Source organism: Aedes albopictus, chromosome 2, assembly GCF_035046485.1.
Source record: "Aedes albopictus strain Foshan chromosome 2, AalbF5, whole genome shotgun sequence".
NCBI lineage: Eukaryota > Metazoa > Arthropoda > Insecta > Diptera > Culicidae > Aedes > Aedes albopictus.
This window is the reverse complement of record NC_085137.1, coordinates 175738002-175756566: the sequence shown is the minus strand read 5'-3', so window position 1 is coordinate 175756566 and position 18565 is coordinate 175738002. Positions and strand designations below refer to the sequence as shown.

The following is an 18565-nucleotide window of genomic DNA, read 5'->3' as shown; positions in this document are numbered from 1 at the left end:
GAGTTGTTGTAAAATTCGTCTTAACTACTTCATTACCATGAACCTCCTATCATTTAATCTTTCCGAATATAACTAGAACCTTTTTCTTATTACACATTCCAGCCCGTCCGATTGAGTCGGAGAATCTACGAGCAAGAATTTAATCCCACTACCAATGGAACGTCCAGGTCCGTCGGGAAATTTTCCCCAAAAGGCACGGAACGTGAATCCGGTCTAGGCAGTTTAGATGAACGGCTGAATGTACCCAACGGGACTCCCTGGGAAGCTACTAGACCTGTATCGGTTCCGCAACCACAGTTCGAACGGAAAATTCCACAACCGAACGCGAAGGAGCGCATCAGTGCCAGCTCACAAGAGCCTGACCGAAACATCAACCTTGAGCTACTCAAGGAAATTCAGCAAACTAAAATACTCCTCCAGTTGGCACTAGAATCGAAACTTCGAGAACACCCCAACAAGGATGATCGCCTTCACCTGGTCAAATTGGAGAAAGAAATCAAAGAACTGCAGAACCGTATCAGCAAGAGTAGCGTCGTTGCTACGCCAGTGCAGGAACCGGTCATCGTCAAAGAGACTACCCGTCCAGTCGCTCGGGCTAGTCCTAAGACTTCACAAGGGTCGTCCCGTTCGAATCTCCCACCTCCAAAGTCCTCACTCAGTAGACAGATATCCACAATCACAACGCAGACCTGGGAAACGAGTGAGACATCCGACGATTACGACACAATCCCACCGTCCAAATCGAAGGTCCAACCCGTCCCCGAAGTTTCCAGCTCTGAAGAAGAAGAAGAAGATGATGAGGATGAACGCAGTCGAGATGCACAGGACGACACCTCTCAAGACGAGGAACCGACACCTCCCAAGTTGCCTCCGCCGAGGGTACCCTCCATGGTAGATGACATGATAAACCTTTCCGTTCCATTGAGCTTGGTGAGCAACGAAATTGAGAAGCATCAGCAAGCTCCACCCGTTCCATCGGGACCTCCTCCGAAACGAACTCCACCACCAACTCCAGTGCAAGAAGAGATCCCCGGCAAACCTCAACGAGACTCGGATGACTCGCTACCTCCACCGAAGATTGAAGAACTGAACGTCAGCCGATCGGTTGGGATCCTGAAGAAGGTTCGCAAGGAAGGTGTTCTATCAGACAAAACAGAAATCAAGGGTTCTCGAGAAATTGTCATTCCAAGCCATCCGAAGCGGGCGGAAGATGAGCTACTGATAAGGAAAGCCATCTCCGCGAACGAGTTCCTGAACAATCTGATGGACGAGGAACGGTTGAAGGCGGTAACGGATGCCATGAGCCCCATGGCATTCCCACCGAACAGCTACATTATCAAGGAGGGGGACATCGGTGCGCATTTCTTTGTGTCGTCCGATGGAACCTACGAGGTTGTGGCGGAGAACAAGGTGATCAAATCCTTTGGACGGGGTGTCGTCTTCGGGGAGTTGGCCATTCTGTACAAAGCGAAACGGTTCGCGAGTATTCGGGTCACTACGGAGGCCAAGGTTTGGATGCTGGAGCGGAAGGTGTTCCAGAAGATTATGATGAAAAGTGGGAGGAAGGAGCGGGAGGAGAACGTGAAGTTCTTGAGTACGGTGTCTATTTTGAAGGATCTGGAAACCGAGAAGCTCCATAAGATTTCGGATCTGCTGAAAAGGGTAAGTTTTGTATGAGGTTGATGCTTCGGGATTGGAAGTAATAAAATTATTTCTAGGAGTTCTACGCAACTGGATCCACAATCATCCAACAAGGTGATCCAGGTGATAAGTTCTACATCATTCGGGGCGGTAGTGTAAATGTGATCAAAACCGATCGGCATGGAGCTGATAAACTGGTCGGTACTCTACAACGGGGAGCGTACTTCGGTGAACAGGCCCTGCTTCATGAAGATCGACGACTGGCCAGCATCATTGCAAATCCCCCTGGAACGGAATGTTTGACGTTGAATCGGATGTGAGTATTCGTAAAAGCATTATATAGTTGATTTTGAAAATAACCTAAACGGTTGATGCAGAGCATTCAATGAATTTCTTGGCGGACTGGAGAAGTTACGTGAAATAAAGCTGTCCGATGACCTGCCCAGGATATCTGGTGATAAGAATACATCTTCTGGTAAGCTTTTATTGGACATTCTAATCAAGAGGCATTCTTTTTATACTTTAGTTTAAAAAGCCCCTACCCCAATTTCTCAAACATTCACTACATAATTTCATTCATTGTCATTACGTCCCTACTTGCAGAATACGACCACATTCAGCTGCATGATTTAACCTACATCGGCACGCTGGGAATCGGTGGCTTCGGTCGGGTGGAGCTGGTGCGATACCAGAAGCAGAAAACCTTCGCCCTCAAGTATCTGAAGAAGATTGAGATGGTACGGCAGCAGCAGCAGGAGCACGCCTACAGCGAGAAGGATATCATGCTGAGCTGTAATAGCCCGTTTATTGTGAGGTAGGTTGAACGACGACCGGCGGCGGCGGGACCACCGACCGACCGACCGGTTGACTCGAATGGAAGAAAATTATGCCATGTGTTGCACATATTCTGCATACATGGCATTTTTCTCCGGGATTTGCATTGAACTGTGATACATCTAATTTATTGAATTGGAAATGTTACTACCCAGTGGGTCAGATTTTTCAATTCTTTACTTTTTGAAATAGAAACACAGCTACAGAGGTACCGCATACATCCCGGGTAGAGGTGAATAACAAATCAATAACTAAAGAATAACATATTTTGTCATCATATCTAAATTTGCAATTCTTTAGTTTTTTGTGAATAGCTCGCCCAAGTAACACAGAAAACATCTTTCAAAATCAAAATTTCAAAAGATGTTCTATAACTGTAATATAAGTGTATCAGGATCATGTTGTGTTATTTTTAGGCTTTAATAATGTTAGCCAATTACAAACAGCAAAAAAATATCTTAGTATTGCACCAAGTATTAAACAACTATATTTTACTAATATATAACAATAATAGAGCATCATGCAAATCACTCATAAAAGCAACAATGTTTTAATTTTACGGAAGCGTCTCATTTTGGGTTTGTTCAATTTTTCATAACTGCACAATTCAACGCAGATTAAAGCATAGGTTTCATGGCCCTTATTTTGGTCGGTAGTGGACAGAAAGATCTCCGACGAGGACGATGATGTCGAGATAGATTTGTGTTGGCTGTCGAGTTTATACTATACAGGGCGTCGAAGACGATGACCACAGAAAAGTTTGAATGACTCTTGAATTTCGGGATACAACTCGAAATCTTGCTACTTACATATTTTTCTGGACATCACCAAGCACGATCCTAAGACCTCTCGGCAGCAGCTGGTATTATCCCGAATTAGATAGCGACTAGTTTAATTCCCAAATATCCTAAAACGACTCAGATTCAGCACCAACAGCAGAGCGAGAGATCAATGATAATGTTTACGTTTACATTTTGACAGATTCAACCAAGCTGAAACTAAGTTGTAGTGTAGTTATTTCAAAGTTTAAATTTTGAGCTCAAAACATAATTATAGCTCAATAAAACGTTTGTTGTAAGAATGTTATAAGTTTGTATTACTAACGTAATTTTAACGCAAGGTCTTCAGATATAACGTCTTTTCCAAAGCAAATTAATCCAAATTACTGTACCTGTCAAAAATGTGCATGTACCAATAAAAATATGGAAACCGATTGGAAATATATTTTTCCTTCAATTCATTATAAATTTCGAAACAAAAATATTTATTGGTTTCATATCACTCTAATCTTACGTGTGTTCCAAACAGAGATAAGTCTTAAGGCGAAACTGGAAGCATTTCCTCATTTTTTTGGTTTTTGATTTTTTATAAAATAACGAAGCAATATTTTCAAAATCGGTTTTCGTGCACATGTAGAGTATGGATCAAGGTTTCTTCTGAATTTTTTTGTAGTGAAAAAAGTTTTCCATTTTTGCAGAAACCATTTTTTTGTGAAATTTTATACAAAAATGGTTTCTGCAAAAACGAAAAACATTTTCCACCACGAAAAAAAATCAGGAGATACCTTGATCCATACTCTACATGTGCACGAAAACCGATTTTGAAAATATTGCTTCGTTATTTAATAAAAAATCAAAAACCAAAAAGTGAGGAAATGGATCCAGTTTCGCCTTAAGCCCAAAAACAATTATTATTATAATTTAGATAGTTGTTTACATTTTCTGTACGGCACTGTAAGCCTCATAGAGAATCAGCCATATTGATTCTTCATTCATGTGGAGACAATGAACTGATAGAACAGCATAATTTGGATGGATTATTTTAATGTTTATGGTTGGCTTTATTATATGAACCCTGCAGCGCTTGGAATCTGGGAGAGTAAAATCGACAGTTTCACCATAAATTTTGATTCGCATGTAAAATAGCGCTACCATCATTGAGCATGAACCATGCCTTCATTGGCTATTTAAATAATCTACAACCATTATTGACTTCATAACATTTTTCAAAATCCATGTTCACGTGGTTGAAGAATCCAAATATATTTATTATTAAATTAATTTTGTTATTCTGTGTTTTGACAGTTTTTATGCTACACATATTGTTGGATATATTATTTTTGTAGTATAAAAGCTTTCTACCAGTTATATAGCTTTACGATAGCTTAATTTCAACCTGTGCAAATAATGTGTAATATAAATGATTTTTTTGCAATTTGGCACTATAAAATTAATTTTATACTTGCCGTTTCAATATTCTAACGGCCTACTTTTCCGTACTATCCAAACAAATGCATTATGGTTCATAATGCATCTCATTTGGGTAGCATTATGAATCATAATGCATTTGTTTGACTGACAACCTGTGTTACCACAGTAAGAGCTTGAAAAACTGTGACAATTATAGCACGGCTTGCTTGATTCAGATTTCGTGATGGAGCACGTGGTCGTTCCCATTCATCCACCGAGAAGCACAATGATACTGATGGAAATGATCATATTCAAGTGAATAATTTTGATCATTGCAAAAAATGTTGTATGCAACTCGTTGCAAAACTCGATTTTTACAGCACTCTTCGTATTTATCCAACTCGGCAAGCCTCGTTGGATAAATGTACGACTCGTGCTGTAAAAATCATCATTTTGCAACTCGTTGCATAAATAACTATTACAAGTTATATTACTATCAAAATGTATTATTTGAGCTTATGAATACATATAGTTGTTTTATATGTGTATTTTACAAGTGATATTATTGATAAATATTTGGATACATATTTGGGAGTTGGATGGTATGTTCTATATCATTTTTTCAAGCGATATAAATGTGTTGAGATACATCTTATATTACATGTAAGATGTTTTATAAGCCGCCATTTTTTGCGCTGTTTTGATCTTACAAGTGTTCAAAATTAAGTAAATAATACAAGAAAAATACTCTACGTTTTGTATGAATAGTGAACTTTAAACACTTATATAGCTTGCTGTGTTACTTGGGCGGGATGACACATAAATAACAAAAAATGCTATCATTGTAAAACTTGTAATTAGCGAGGTATTATTAAATAGTATAATAACATAATAACATCAAATGTTACTATCATACTATCCTGTCACAATATCAAAACAATAACATAATTTATCATCATATTAAAATATGTTATTATTTTGACATTCTTTTTGCTATTATTTTATTATTACAATGGCAAAATCAGTTATTCTTTAGTTGTTATGCCATAGAAATTTAGTTATTATTTTTGTTATTTTAACTCTTATTTCAAACAAACTAATAGCAAATTTTGCCATTCAAACATTTTATTTTAATGGTAAAATTTGCCCTTCATTTGCCATTTCGCTCTACCCGGGATGGATCATGATTCGCTTGCTAAAGGTCCTGGGTTAAATCCTAAATCAGCTTCTTTCCTCCTATGTCATGTCTTTCTATCTACTTTCTTCCTTTTCTCTACATGTACAACTCATGTTTTATATGCTCATAACCATCGCTATAGCTTTGCAACCAGAGTAACTGAGCCGTATCCTTCAGAGTAATCAATACACAATCTATAATCTTACGACTATTTAGTATCCACGCACCAATCTGTGAACTCTCGCCAAAAAAAATCCATTATCACCACCAAACCCATGCACGCGACACATCAAACTACCGCATTTTCGATAACCTGATGAACGATTCAAAGGTGACTCAAAACCATGCATTCGACACTTCAAACCGCAGATTTTACAATAACCTGATGAACGATAAGCAGGAAAATAGTGTCAGATCATATCTGAACCGATATTGTTTCGGAACCGGTTCCGTGTGTCCCGCCGTGAGTGGCCAAATATAAAAATGATTCAAAGCCATGTATTCGACACATCAAACCGCAGATTTTTCGATAATCTGATGAACGATAAGCAGGAAAATAGCCTCAAACCATATCTGAACCAGAAGTGTTCCGGAACCGGGTCCGGGTTTCCCGCCGGAAGTGACACGTTCTCCTCTAATTGGGAAATTTGTGCCATTACCCAAACCTTGCTTGCAACATATTAAATCGCGCCTTTTTCGATATCTTAATAAAAAATAAGTAAGAAAATAGGCTCAGGCTACATTATAACCTACCGGTAGTGTTCTGAAGCCGGTTCTGGGTGTCCCACCGGAAGTGGTCAAATATAAAAGAGAACCAAACTCATACATGCGACACATAGTATGGCTTTTTGAGTAACCTTAAGATGAAAAAAAATCTCCGACCATAAATCCAGTAGTGTCCCGAAATCAGTTCCGAGTTTCTCACCAGAAGTTCTCAAATGTATAAGGGAACCAAACCCACGCGACACATCAAATTGTGGCTCTTTCGATAACCTGCTGATACCAATCAGCAGTCACATTTAATTTATCGGTAGTGTTCCAGAACCGGTTCCTGGTGTTCCACCGGCAATGGTCACGTGTAAAAGTGAATCATACCCATTAGACTGGGTCAACACAGTCGATTTTTTGGAACAAAGCTTTTTCGATTCCTTTTAGCGTCCAAAACAACTGTGCAAAATTTGGGAGCGATTGGTTGCTTCCCCGTGTTCCGCATTGCGATTGAAATTTGTATGGAATTTAGTATGGGAAAACGTGCTTTTTTGCATTTTTCTCATAAATTGAAATTTTTCGTCTAAAACGATCTAACTAATGACGTTGAAGTATAGCCTAGGCTATGCCGAAAAACTTTGCCGAAGACCGCAAAGTGATCCGACATTTGTGAAAAAAGTTATAACGTACAGATTGCCCGGTGGCGCTTAACATTTAACATGTAAAGGAATAACATCAATAATAAAATCTCAATTTTTGGCCTAAGTTACCAGGCAAATAACTTTTTTCACAAGCGTCGGATCACTTTGCGGCCTTCGGCAAAGTTTTTCGGCATATCCTAGACTATACTTTAACGTCATTTGTTACATGGTATTGGGAAAAAGAATTCAACTTATGAGTAAAATGCAAAAAAGTACGTTTTCCTATACTAACTTCCATACAAAATTCAATCGCAATGCGGAATACGGGGACGCAACCAATCGCTCCCAAATTTTGCACAGTTGTATTGGACGCTAATATAGATTGAAAAAGCTTTGTTCCGAGTTGATGCGATCAAATTTGAAGTTTCTCCATACAACGTTGACCCACTCTAATACCCATGTATGTGACACATCAAGCCGCGACTGTTAACTAACTTGGGAAGGAAATTAAATAAATTTCCATTATGAAAAAAATCCTGGACCGACCAGGAATTAAACGCGTCACCCTCAGCATGTTGAATACACGTGCACTTACTGCATTCACCGTCAAGTGAAGCCTACAATATGTAATCTAAAATTCCTGAATTGTTAATACACAATAGGGTGAATTAACGTTGTACGAGAGAATTAAAAATTCATCGCAAAAACCCAGAAAAAAGCTCATTCAAACCCTTTTTGCGTCTAAAATATCTGCGCAAAATGGGGGTGCCATTAGTTGCATCCCCACTCTCCACATTGCGAATGAAATATTAATGGGGTTCAGTATGAATAATTTTATTTTTTTGCATTTCTTTCAAGAAGAAGAAAAGTTTTGTATAGTACACACTAAACGCTTTCAGCAATATTTTGCTGAATTTTGCCGAGCTGAAGGATCCAGCAAAATTTTGTGCTGAATTTTCGGCAAAGTTTGCTGAATTTCAGCAAAACGTTACTGATGATCAGCAGAGTTTACTGAATAAATCAGCAAATTTTACTGAATTTCAGCAAATTTTTTGCTGAAACCTTCAGCTCGGCAAAATTCAGCAAAATTTAGCTGAAACCCCGAATCGATTTTTTGGTGTGTAAGTCTAACCTATGACAATGGAATGAAGCCTAGGGTTTACAGAAAAAAAAAAACCTCGAAGACCGTAAAGTGATCTGACGCTAGCGAAAAAATTAAAGCCCTAGGGTAGTGGACGTATTATTTCCCGGGGCATGTATTTTGGCCCACCCTGGGATACATGCCTCGGACCACAATACGTAAGCTACCCTAGCATGTAATTATCGTATTCATATTGGTTGGCCTTTAATGGTAGTGAAGTTGGTAAGTACCCAGACAACCAATTTGCACGTATAATGAAGTTTATGTTTATGTTATACGTACTTTTATGTGGTAAAGTTACATCGCATAAGATGCAGTAAAAGTGCCTTATACGTACAAAAGTGGAGGCGCTATACGTGCATTGACGGAAAAATAATAACGCTATATGACTTGAAGCGATATCTTATGCGATGCATGGTGTGCACTTTTACGACGTAATATAGCATCTTATGCGACTTTATAATATTCGAAAAAAAAACAATTCTTGTCACCTTAGTTTCGAACTAATAACCGTCGGATTATCGAGCCACACTTCACACTTAACACCAAACACTACTTGTGAAACACACTGGCCAATTGTCATGACATTCAAACTCACCTCTGTGTTTGTTGAAATGAACTTGGGTTCCCTGCGTTCGGCAGATTATCTGGAGCTCAAAATGACGAAGCGTGAATTCCCGCACAGTTATCACTACCTCTCTATTACTAGCACAACCCATTATAAGTTATCAGGTCAACAAATTGATGACTTTGTAACTTGTTTTGTCACCATAATGAGACTGAGCCACTTTCTTGTAGCTTTTTGGCACTCCAAGAGCACCTCTTCTATTGTTATCACGAATCACATCGCCATATGTCAACGGTAACGATTCCAGCTTATGCGAGTTTGCATGCACATATCAACGAATTTATTTTTACTTTTATGCGATTTAGTTTATACATCAATGCGAGATAAACTGACGTAATAAGAAAAGTACCAAGCGAAGTCGTATAATCATCGCAGTGCACAATAGGACAGATCGGTGAAGTACTAGATTTGTAGTAATGAGCTGAATTTTAGTATGGTGATAAGGTCGATTCTCCGTTTCTGCAATGAAATGGTGCAAAAAGCGTGGGTATTATGATCCCTTGCCTAATTTGATGCTGTTTGAGCAACATTTTGGGCAACAGTGTTGATGTTTTCTCTATTTCTTGCAACATAAACAACATAGTTATCCAAAGTTTTGCTCAAGCAGCATCAAATTAGGCAAGGAATCATAATACCCACGCTTTTTCTACCATTTCATTGCAGAAACGGAGAATTGACCTTCTCATCATATGAAAATTCAGCTCATTACTACAAATCTAGTACTACACCGAACGTGCCCCATTATGCGAATTCAATTGACACTTTACGAGTTTGCTAGAACGCTTTTGCGAATGAGCAAAGTTTGTCGCAACAAAACATCAGAATATCGTCTACTACGATGTAGTCATACATGATAAAAGTAAACTTGCCCTTTTATATGATTTTATCAGATACATCGCTATAAGTTCAGAAAATAACATCATATGTGATGGAAATTGTCCCTCAGCCGTACATATATGCAATAGTGACTTAAAATACTACTTTATACGATGTAGAGCGTGCATCCTTATGCGATTACTGGTTGTCTGGGTAGGCATAGGCAGTCAACTTATAAGCCTGACTCTGTCTGTACGTAAAGTACAACGTCAGAATAAATGCAGCCCTTAAGTTTCCCAACTCAAAAAGGCTATTATGGTTTTTGTTTTCTAAATCAAGTATTATCATGATTCAGGAACACTTCCGCCTTCGTCGATGGAGAAATCATGAAAGAGAAAGGCACTATCACCACTAGGTGGAATAATCTGGTTTTTTTACGATTGCAGCCAACTGCCGATAGAACTTGCGTTGATCGTTGATAGTGATATGGCCTGTATGGACACGAAATTTGCCGATGCGATATTCGTACCTTCTAATATTGGCTAACCAATTTTTCACGGACATAATGGAATGGTCTTCAATAATGTTCGTTAGCAGTTCCATTCCAGGTTTCTTGTCTCCGTGTGTTAGTGATTAATTCGCGAAAAACCTGAGTGCAGTAGTGTGAGCAAGCCAGGGTGAAGTCTAAGTGCCCGCGAGAGATTCCAGTATCGGAGGCACTACCCAGGCCGTATGCTCGTCTCTTCTGTTTCGCTGAACTAGGCTACTTTGGCCCTTCTCAAGTCCAAGTAAAGTACTTTCTTGTCTACTGTGGTCATTTTTGTTGGCGCTTTTGCATGCCTCACCATCATGAGCGACAATGGTGCTACCTGAGTTGAAGTCCTACCTACACAGAAGCAGGAAAAGGAAGAAATTAATATTGTTCACCGACCCTCGTCATAAATGCAACTAGGGTACTGGTTCCCTTATTAAGCATGTGGCTCCCATTTTCATCCTACGAAAAACAAAGGATTGAAGCATTGTTTGTTTTGTTTCTTATTTTTGTATTTTTTGTTAGGAGTGAGCACCCATGAAAACAAAAAGAACGGAATCAATCGGTGGCGTAATCGCTTGTTTTCGAATAAGATGAATATGGGAGCATAAGATTACTGATGGAACACATACCCTATCAAGTGATTTCCCAGCCCATCATCGCCCTTTCACATCGTGGGAGATACTTAAAACGTCCGTTCGGATTTCCTTTCCGACCTTAAGGACAGACTTGTTACAATCGCAAAATGACCGCCACAATGGCCGACTTTGGCACCTACTCACGATTTCAAGGGCACAAATCTCTTCGTAAACAAAACCAGCGCACTTGAGCTTCTCATTTACAAGTGAACAAGAACAGAATGATAAAACGCTCTGTTGTTTGAAACTTGCTTCTTGAGATTTGTGCGTCTGAAGTTCTGATGCACTGTCGAAGCGGGATGTCAAGACGTTTATCCTTAACAAATACCAGAAAACCGGATGACAAGACACTTACAACGATGAATAATCAACTGAATAAACCTAAGATGCCCTAACGCTGAACCATTTCTTGCTCACAGCTCAACCGCTGGAGGCTATCCAAGACCATCAGGAGTCCTTGAGGACTAACTACTGGAGACTATTCAGTAACCACTAATTTATTAAACTAGTTTTGGAACCGATGCATACGAGGATACTTTCCAACTTTAAAGTTATTGTCGAAATAAGTTCCGGTCTTCGGCAACATTCATCATTGAGATCTGAAGAAATCATTTCGACTTTGACCCTATGACTTTATCCATATGTGAATGCTCTACACCGCGTAGAACTTTTTTTTTAAAATTCTCCATAGCAATTCCCATACAAACCTATTTTGCTCTTGGGCCACCATTAAACTACCACCGAAATGGCTGAATGAAAATTTGATTGGACTCCAGTTTTGCACCAAGGATTGTAAAGAACATATGGGAGCTTTGCATTTTCAATATGTGAAAAAAAATCTGAACTGCTCTAATGTGTACATTATGAGGCAAGTATAATGATACACTATGCCCAGGGAAGTCAAATAAAAAGCGCTCCTGACCGGAACGGATGATTTTCGTTCCAGCAAATGCTGTTAAATTCACTTATTTGTTGTTATTTAAATTGCTGATAACTATCTGCAACAAACTTACCATTCAAATATTCCAACAGGTTATACAAAACGTATCGCGATAAAAAGTATCTCTACTTCCTGATGGAGGCCTGCCTGGGTGGTGACGTTTGGACGATTCTGCAAAAGAACAAACATTTCGACGAACGGACGGCCCGCTTCATGGCCGGTTGCGTGGTGGAAGCCTTCGAGTATCTGCACAGTCGCAATATGATTTACCGGGACTTGAAGCCGGAAAATTTAATGCTGGACGAGCAGGGATACATCAAATTGGTGCGTTTGTTCGATTGTTTGCAGCAGTTTTTAAAAATTAGTCATTCCCAACTTACTTCGCAGGTGGATTTCGGTTTCGCCAAACGCATCGGTGCCAACCAAAAAACGTGGACTTTTGCCGGCACACCGGAGTACGTTTCGCCGGAAATTATCCTGAACAAAGGCCACGACCGAGCGGTAGATTATTGGGCGCTAGGTGTTTTCATCCACGAGTTGCTTGTTGGTAAACCGCCGTTCCGTGGAAAGAATCACATGAAAACCTACAACGCCATTCTGCGTGGAATCGATATTATTGAGCTACCGTCGCGGATTCCGAAAAAGGCGCAGGTGCTGATTAAACGACTTTGTCGGCAGATTCCGGCCGAGCGGCTCGGATACGGCAAAAATGGAATCGCCGATATTAAAAACCATCCGTGAGTAATCCCGGCGTTATTTCAACAAACGGATCAATCACGTAGAAGTGCCGAATTTTAATCACTTATTTATTTTTCGTTTCCATCTTTTGCAGGTGGTTCTCGGGCTTCGAGTGGCAGCGGTTGAAGGAGCGCACGCTGCCGGCCCCGTTGGTGCGCCCGATCCAATCCGACACCGATCTGTCCAATTTCGACGAGTATCCGAAGGATCAGGACGAACCACCGGACGAGACATCCGGATGGGATATCAATTTTTAACCTCCACCTTCATTAATACTGACTAATTAAAATTGATAAATATAAGCCCAGTTACATGTGTAATTATAACCGTTTCGAATCAGTGAACACGTTTCCATTGCGATTTGCGTGAGGGAGTACCTGTAGATTGATAAAAAGCACAACGAAACGTTTTCTGAGTATCTGATCAACGTAAATCAATCATCAACAGCTGTTGGATTTATTTTCGACACGTGAATTTGAAAAATACAATCGAATTGAAGGAGGCATTCAACATTATTATCAATTTCCACTCACATTCTATTTTCAACTTTGTTCCCTGCCAACAACGTGCGGCACTTCTAGTAAAGGTGGGATGGGAGTGATTTTCATCATTTGGGTCAATGGAAATTTACGATTTCACGGAACCGCGAAACCGACTAAATCGGACCTTGACAACGAAATTTAAGAAACCCTTAGAAATGCTGTCAAATTAAATAGAAAAACTCTACAAATTTACATAAGTTTTAAAATGTCATGGTAAGTTTGATTGAGACTTAGTTGAGCATGAGCATAGATGACCGTACAATTCGTAGTTGCTACTCCGTGATTGACCAGAACAATCGAAATTGCACAAGGAACCAACAAACGGAGCGTGGAAGTAACTACCGCTCTCAATGTGCACAGTTCGAGAATTCCAAACTTTATTAGTCAATAACGGCGCCGGCCACGTCCTTATGGTCATCGACGAAGGAAAGGAATGTTAGTGTGACGTACGTTGCTACTAGAGACCGAGAGCACCTCATCTTCTCCACGACTGTCACGGGAAGGAGTTTTTGTTAGTGGGGAGGGGGAGAGTCACATGATTTGGATTCACTTTGGTAAGTGATGTGATTCATGCAACCTTTACTTGAGTCAAAACATTTATTCATTTTGACTAAAATATTACAAATGTCGACACCGAAGATGACGAACCATTCAAATTTTTGTGTAAATGCAAAAGATGAAAGAAACATATTTATTATCAACTGAATGTGCATTGGGAACTAGCGCCGACACATGACGTGACGAACTTTTCAATATTTGTTAGATAAATACACAAAAACCAGAGCAGAATTGTATATATCCTTTAGCATTAATTATAATGATAAAATGGAACGAGCTTACCAATAAACATCCTTCGAAGTGTCCAGTGCGTATGTGCTGCAGCATCTTCCGAAATCACACTGAACCGCTACAACTACACACGGGTACGACGATGTGCACATTCAAATTGACGACGACGACGGCGCGGCGGTCCGAATGAGAAAAGCGGCTTTTTCACTTTGCCTCAAAAATCACACTCGGTAAGTTTGATTGAGACTTAGTTGACTTATAAAATCATCTACGATTTCGTATCAGCATCATCCATGTTTTTTGCATATTGGACTTACAATTGCACCCCTTTCATTTGGATTAGATACCTATCACATTTTTTAATTTTTATATGAAAAACTTTTTACAGGATTGTGAATAAGAAATCAGTTTCTTCATGAAAAATACAAATTTCTTTCGTCAAGTGACTCATAACAGCGTCTGTTTCCCATGTTAGGGGCAGCTGATCAACGTCCGAGTGCCAGTGAAGGACTCTAAGCTCAACTGTGCTCTTTGGTCCTTTGGGAAGTTAGGGTATTGGTGTATGGCGATGTCCGGCCATTCGGTCGAATGCCGTTTTCCTGAATGTCGTTTGGCCGAACGTCATCTATATGAATGGGTCGTTTGGTCGAATTATTATCACAAAGATTTCAGAGGAGCTTTTTCACTTTCTGAAGACAATCTTCGGCAAGCTTTTGACATTCTAAGGACGATCTTCGGCAGTGTGCAGGAGAGCGGTATGTGACGGAGAAGTATGAACCACGAGCTCGCTGCCCTTTACAGTGAACCCAGCATCCAGAAGGTGGCCAAAGCCGGAAGGGTGAGATGGGCAGAGCATGTTCTGAGAACTTCGGATAACAACCCTGCAAAGTTGGGCTTTGTAACTGATCCTGTTGGCGCAAGAAGGCGAGAAGCGCAGAAAGCACTTTGGGCGGACCAGGTTGAGCTTGACTTGGCGAGCATTTGACGTGACAAACCGAGTGTTGTGGCGTACTATTGTTGATTATGTCTTATCTTATGTGTGATGTAAGTAAATAAATGTATGTATCTAAGGCTTCCATTAGACATTCCCGCAATAATGTGTCCATGAATATTTTAAGGGATTCTTATAGAAAACTCTGCTGGAATTCTCCTATTGAATTTATGGCATTATTAATTTCAGTGTTTCTGGCAGGAATTTCTTCAGAAAATTAAGCGGGAGCTTCATACAGAAATTTCGTCCAGATATTCTTTCGTGTCTTTCCTAAGAATTTTCTCCAGCATTTCCTCTGAGACTAACTCTATGAATTTCTTGACGGATTATTTAAGGAATTTATTCAGACATATTTCCTAGGAATTTCTACAGGAATTTGTTATGAAATATCTTATGTGAGATCCTTACTAAAGCTTATCTAGGCGTTTGTCCAGGCATTCCTACAGAAATTCCACCCGAAATACATTCACATAATTGCTCCAGGAATGCTTCGAAAAAAAAAAAGAAAAAAATAAATATTTAAGGTTTTTTGGGAATTTTTCTAAAAATGCCTCGATATTCTTCAATTCCTGAGACTTCTTCAGGGACATCCAGGGATTCTGATGATTGCTTCAGAATATCTATCAGGACTTTTTTTACAAAAACATCTCCAAAGAGTTCTTCATAATCTTAAGGGTTCCTTCAGGAATATCAACAAAGGTTTTCTTATAAAGTTCTACCATTGAGTGTTTCAGAAATTCCTTTAAAATGTCTCTAAACCCGAGCAGAAGAGAATATCAACAGCATAATAAAATATGTTTTTTTGGCATAATAACTGTATCATGGAATCAGTCATTTTTGAGTTATTAACATATCTTATTATGTTATAAACTTGTCTGTCATAAGCGGCAAAATAACAAAAATCATAACAAAAAAATGTTTCTGAAAGACCAACTTAATAACATGTTTTGTTAGATTCAATAACAACTTAATAACAATGAATTTTGCTGTGAATTTGAAAACTTGTTATTGTTGTGTTATGATGGTTCACCACATATATGTACATTTTCGAAAGTACAATAATAACAAAACTTGGTCTATAACAAAGTATATAATTGAAATGTTATTTAGTGAATGAATCTCGATAACTTGATCATAACAAAATAAGATTTCCCAACAAAACTTGTTATAAAAAACTTATACTTTGATAAGTTAATAATAACAAATTATGATATAAAGAAAGGCTATGTGATTCTGTTGTTATGAATTTAATATTCTCCTCTGCTCGGGAAAATCCTTCAGTGATTCCTTATGAAATTCTTCCAATGGTTCCTCCAAGAACTCCTTGCAGAGTTCCTTCAGGGATATATTTAGAAATATCTCCTGTGATTCTGTGAGAGATTTCTGCAGGAATTGATTCGGATATTCATCCAGGTTTTTTCAGAAGTTCTTGCCAAAATTGCAGAAAAAATAATGCAAGAATTCTTCAAAGAATCATTGAAGAAATTTCTTTAACCCTCGAACGATCGCGCTGTTGTATTTTGTACAACACGTTGGAAAAATCTCGCTTTTTGTACTCAGCATTGGCGTGGTGCTGGCGGTGATGGCCAACCGCGCGAGTTACGGAAGGTTAAAAACACCAGTTTTACCTTTGAAGATTCCCTAAAGAAAAAATGAAAATATCATAAAAGGGTTCCTAGGCAAAAAATCCTGAAGCAATTTCTGAAGTTAACCTCGAAAGAATTCTTGAATTATTGCTTGATAGAAACTCCTAAAGGTTCAAAAATATCTCTCTTTTGTTCCTGGGAAAAAACTCATGAGAAATTTCTAGAGGAATTCAGGAAGTAATTTCAGAGAAAAATTGATTGAGAAATTTCTGGATGGATTCGTGTAGAAATCCGTAGATGAATTATTGAAGCGATCTCTTAAAGCATGTTTGCACAAATTGCAGAAATAACAGCAGAATCATCTAAACTGAATGTAACCATATAGATTAACTCTGGCTGAGACTGGCCCACTATTTACACCTTGTCTTTAAAAATGTTTTAAGTGACGATTTTTTGAAAGTCCTCTTCAAAAAAAGCAAGGAAAATGCATTAAATTAGTTAAATTGATAAACCCCCGTTAGTTAGAGCCAAAAGCATATTCACGAACCCTTCGATTTTGGTCAATCGTTGTCTCATTAAACCCTTTGGAGAAGGATGGATCACATTAGCTCAGCCGTAAAAACCGATCTTAGCAAACGTGTTCTAAACCAGCGAGGTTGCATCCAGAAAGGATACGAAAATACCGTCTCCAAAGGGTTAAACCGTTATAACTCGAAAGTTTCACTATAAACCACTTCGAAGCGAAATGTTGTTGAAAAGAGGAAAGCTAAAGCTGTTTTTGCAGTTATAAAATGTTAGGTCGGAAATACTGGTTTCGGCTGCCATTATGAAATTATATACCAAAACATTTTTTTTCACGATGCTGGCCGTCACCAACTTTCAAACTTTTTGAGCCAATCGAAAGCTGAGACATTTCTACACAACATATGAAATAATTAGAGGTGCCTCTTTCGCCTATCGAAGGTTATCTGCCCTTTTGTAAATCATGCCAGTATCCCTCAGAACTTTTATAGAGCGATTTGTTCAAGAATTCCAGTACCTTTGTCTGTGATTTGTGTAGATTTTGTGAATAAATTCCTTCAGAAATTCTTCCAGGGCTTTTTTTAAGAACTTCTCAAGAAATTACTCAAGCATTTTTTTTTCCTTGAAATTATTGCAGAATTCCTTCAGAATATTTTTCAAGTATCTCGAGTGTCTCAAGTGTCCTTTCAGGTATTCTCCTAGGTATTATCCAAGGCATTGCCACCTAAGATAGAAATTGCTGCAGGAATTTTTGTCCAGGAATTTCTCTAAAATATTTTCAACAATTTTTTGAGTTTATAATGTAGTAGTTTTTTCTTGAAAGGAATTTCTTGAGACAATCCTACTGAGATTTTTTTTAAATTCCTCCAGATATTTTTGTGCAATTTCTAAAAGAGTTTCTGAAAAAACCGGAAGGATTATCTGTACAATCTGTACAATCAATACAACACAGATAAAAATAATGAGGTTTACACGTCATGTAAACTTCATTTTTATCATGTAAACTTCCAGTTGTGATGGTTTACATGATATATCATGTGAATTTGGTTATATGTCATGTAAAAACTCTGAGTCATGCTGAATTACATGACATATAATGTAAGTTTACATGATATTTCATGAGATTTACATGACATGTTATGTAAACTTCTGTGAAATCCCACGCTTCAAACATGTGCATTTTATGTCACACAAATTTACACTATCTTTTCGATCTGTGTGTGATCTCCAAAGGGATCCCAGTGGATATTTCATGCTCTATCTGAAATATCTGCCGAGATGTCTTTAGAGATCCCTGTAGAACCTATTTCTAAAAAGTCCTTGTATGAATTTTTCAGTGATAAAAATATCTCTTTAATGGAATTTCAGAAGAAATATTTACCAGAGGAAGCTTGTATTCAACATTACATGCAAGAAATCATTTAATGTGAAGTTCAGTGAAATAAAATATATATTTATATACAAATTTGTTTGCGTAGGGTGTAATTTTCAGAAATTTTTGCTGTGTATATA

General features: G+C 38.5%; 1 protein-coding gene across 1 annotated transcript in view; it reads left to right on the top strand.

Annotated features, from left to right (window-relative positions):
* LOC109621502 (cGMP-dependent protein kinase 1) overlaps positions 1-12943 on the top strand; it is a 51928-nt gene extending 38985 nt beyond the window's left edge. The window contains exons 2-8 of the mRNA XM_029858661.1: positions 103-1662; positions 1719-1957; positions 2019-2116; positions 2245-2455; positions 11978-12209; positions 12273-12622; positions 12718-12943. Of these exons, the coding sequence (XP_029714521.1) occupies positions 103-1662; positions 1719-1957; positions 2019-2116; positions 2245-2455; positions 11978-12209; positions 12273-12622; positions 12718-12880 (2853 nt within the window). The 3' untranslated portion in view covers positions 12881-12943. The remainder of the gene's footprint in view (positions 1-102; positions 1663-1718; positions 1958-2018; positions 2117-2244; positions 2456-11977; positions 12210-12272; positions 12623-12717) is intronic.
* The last annotated feature ends 5622 nt before the right edge of the window (positions 12944-18565 follow it).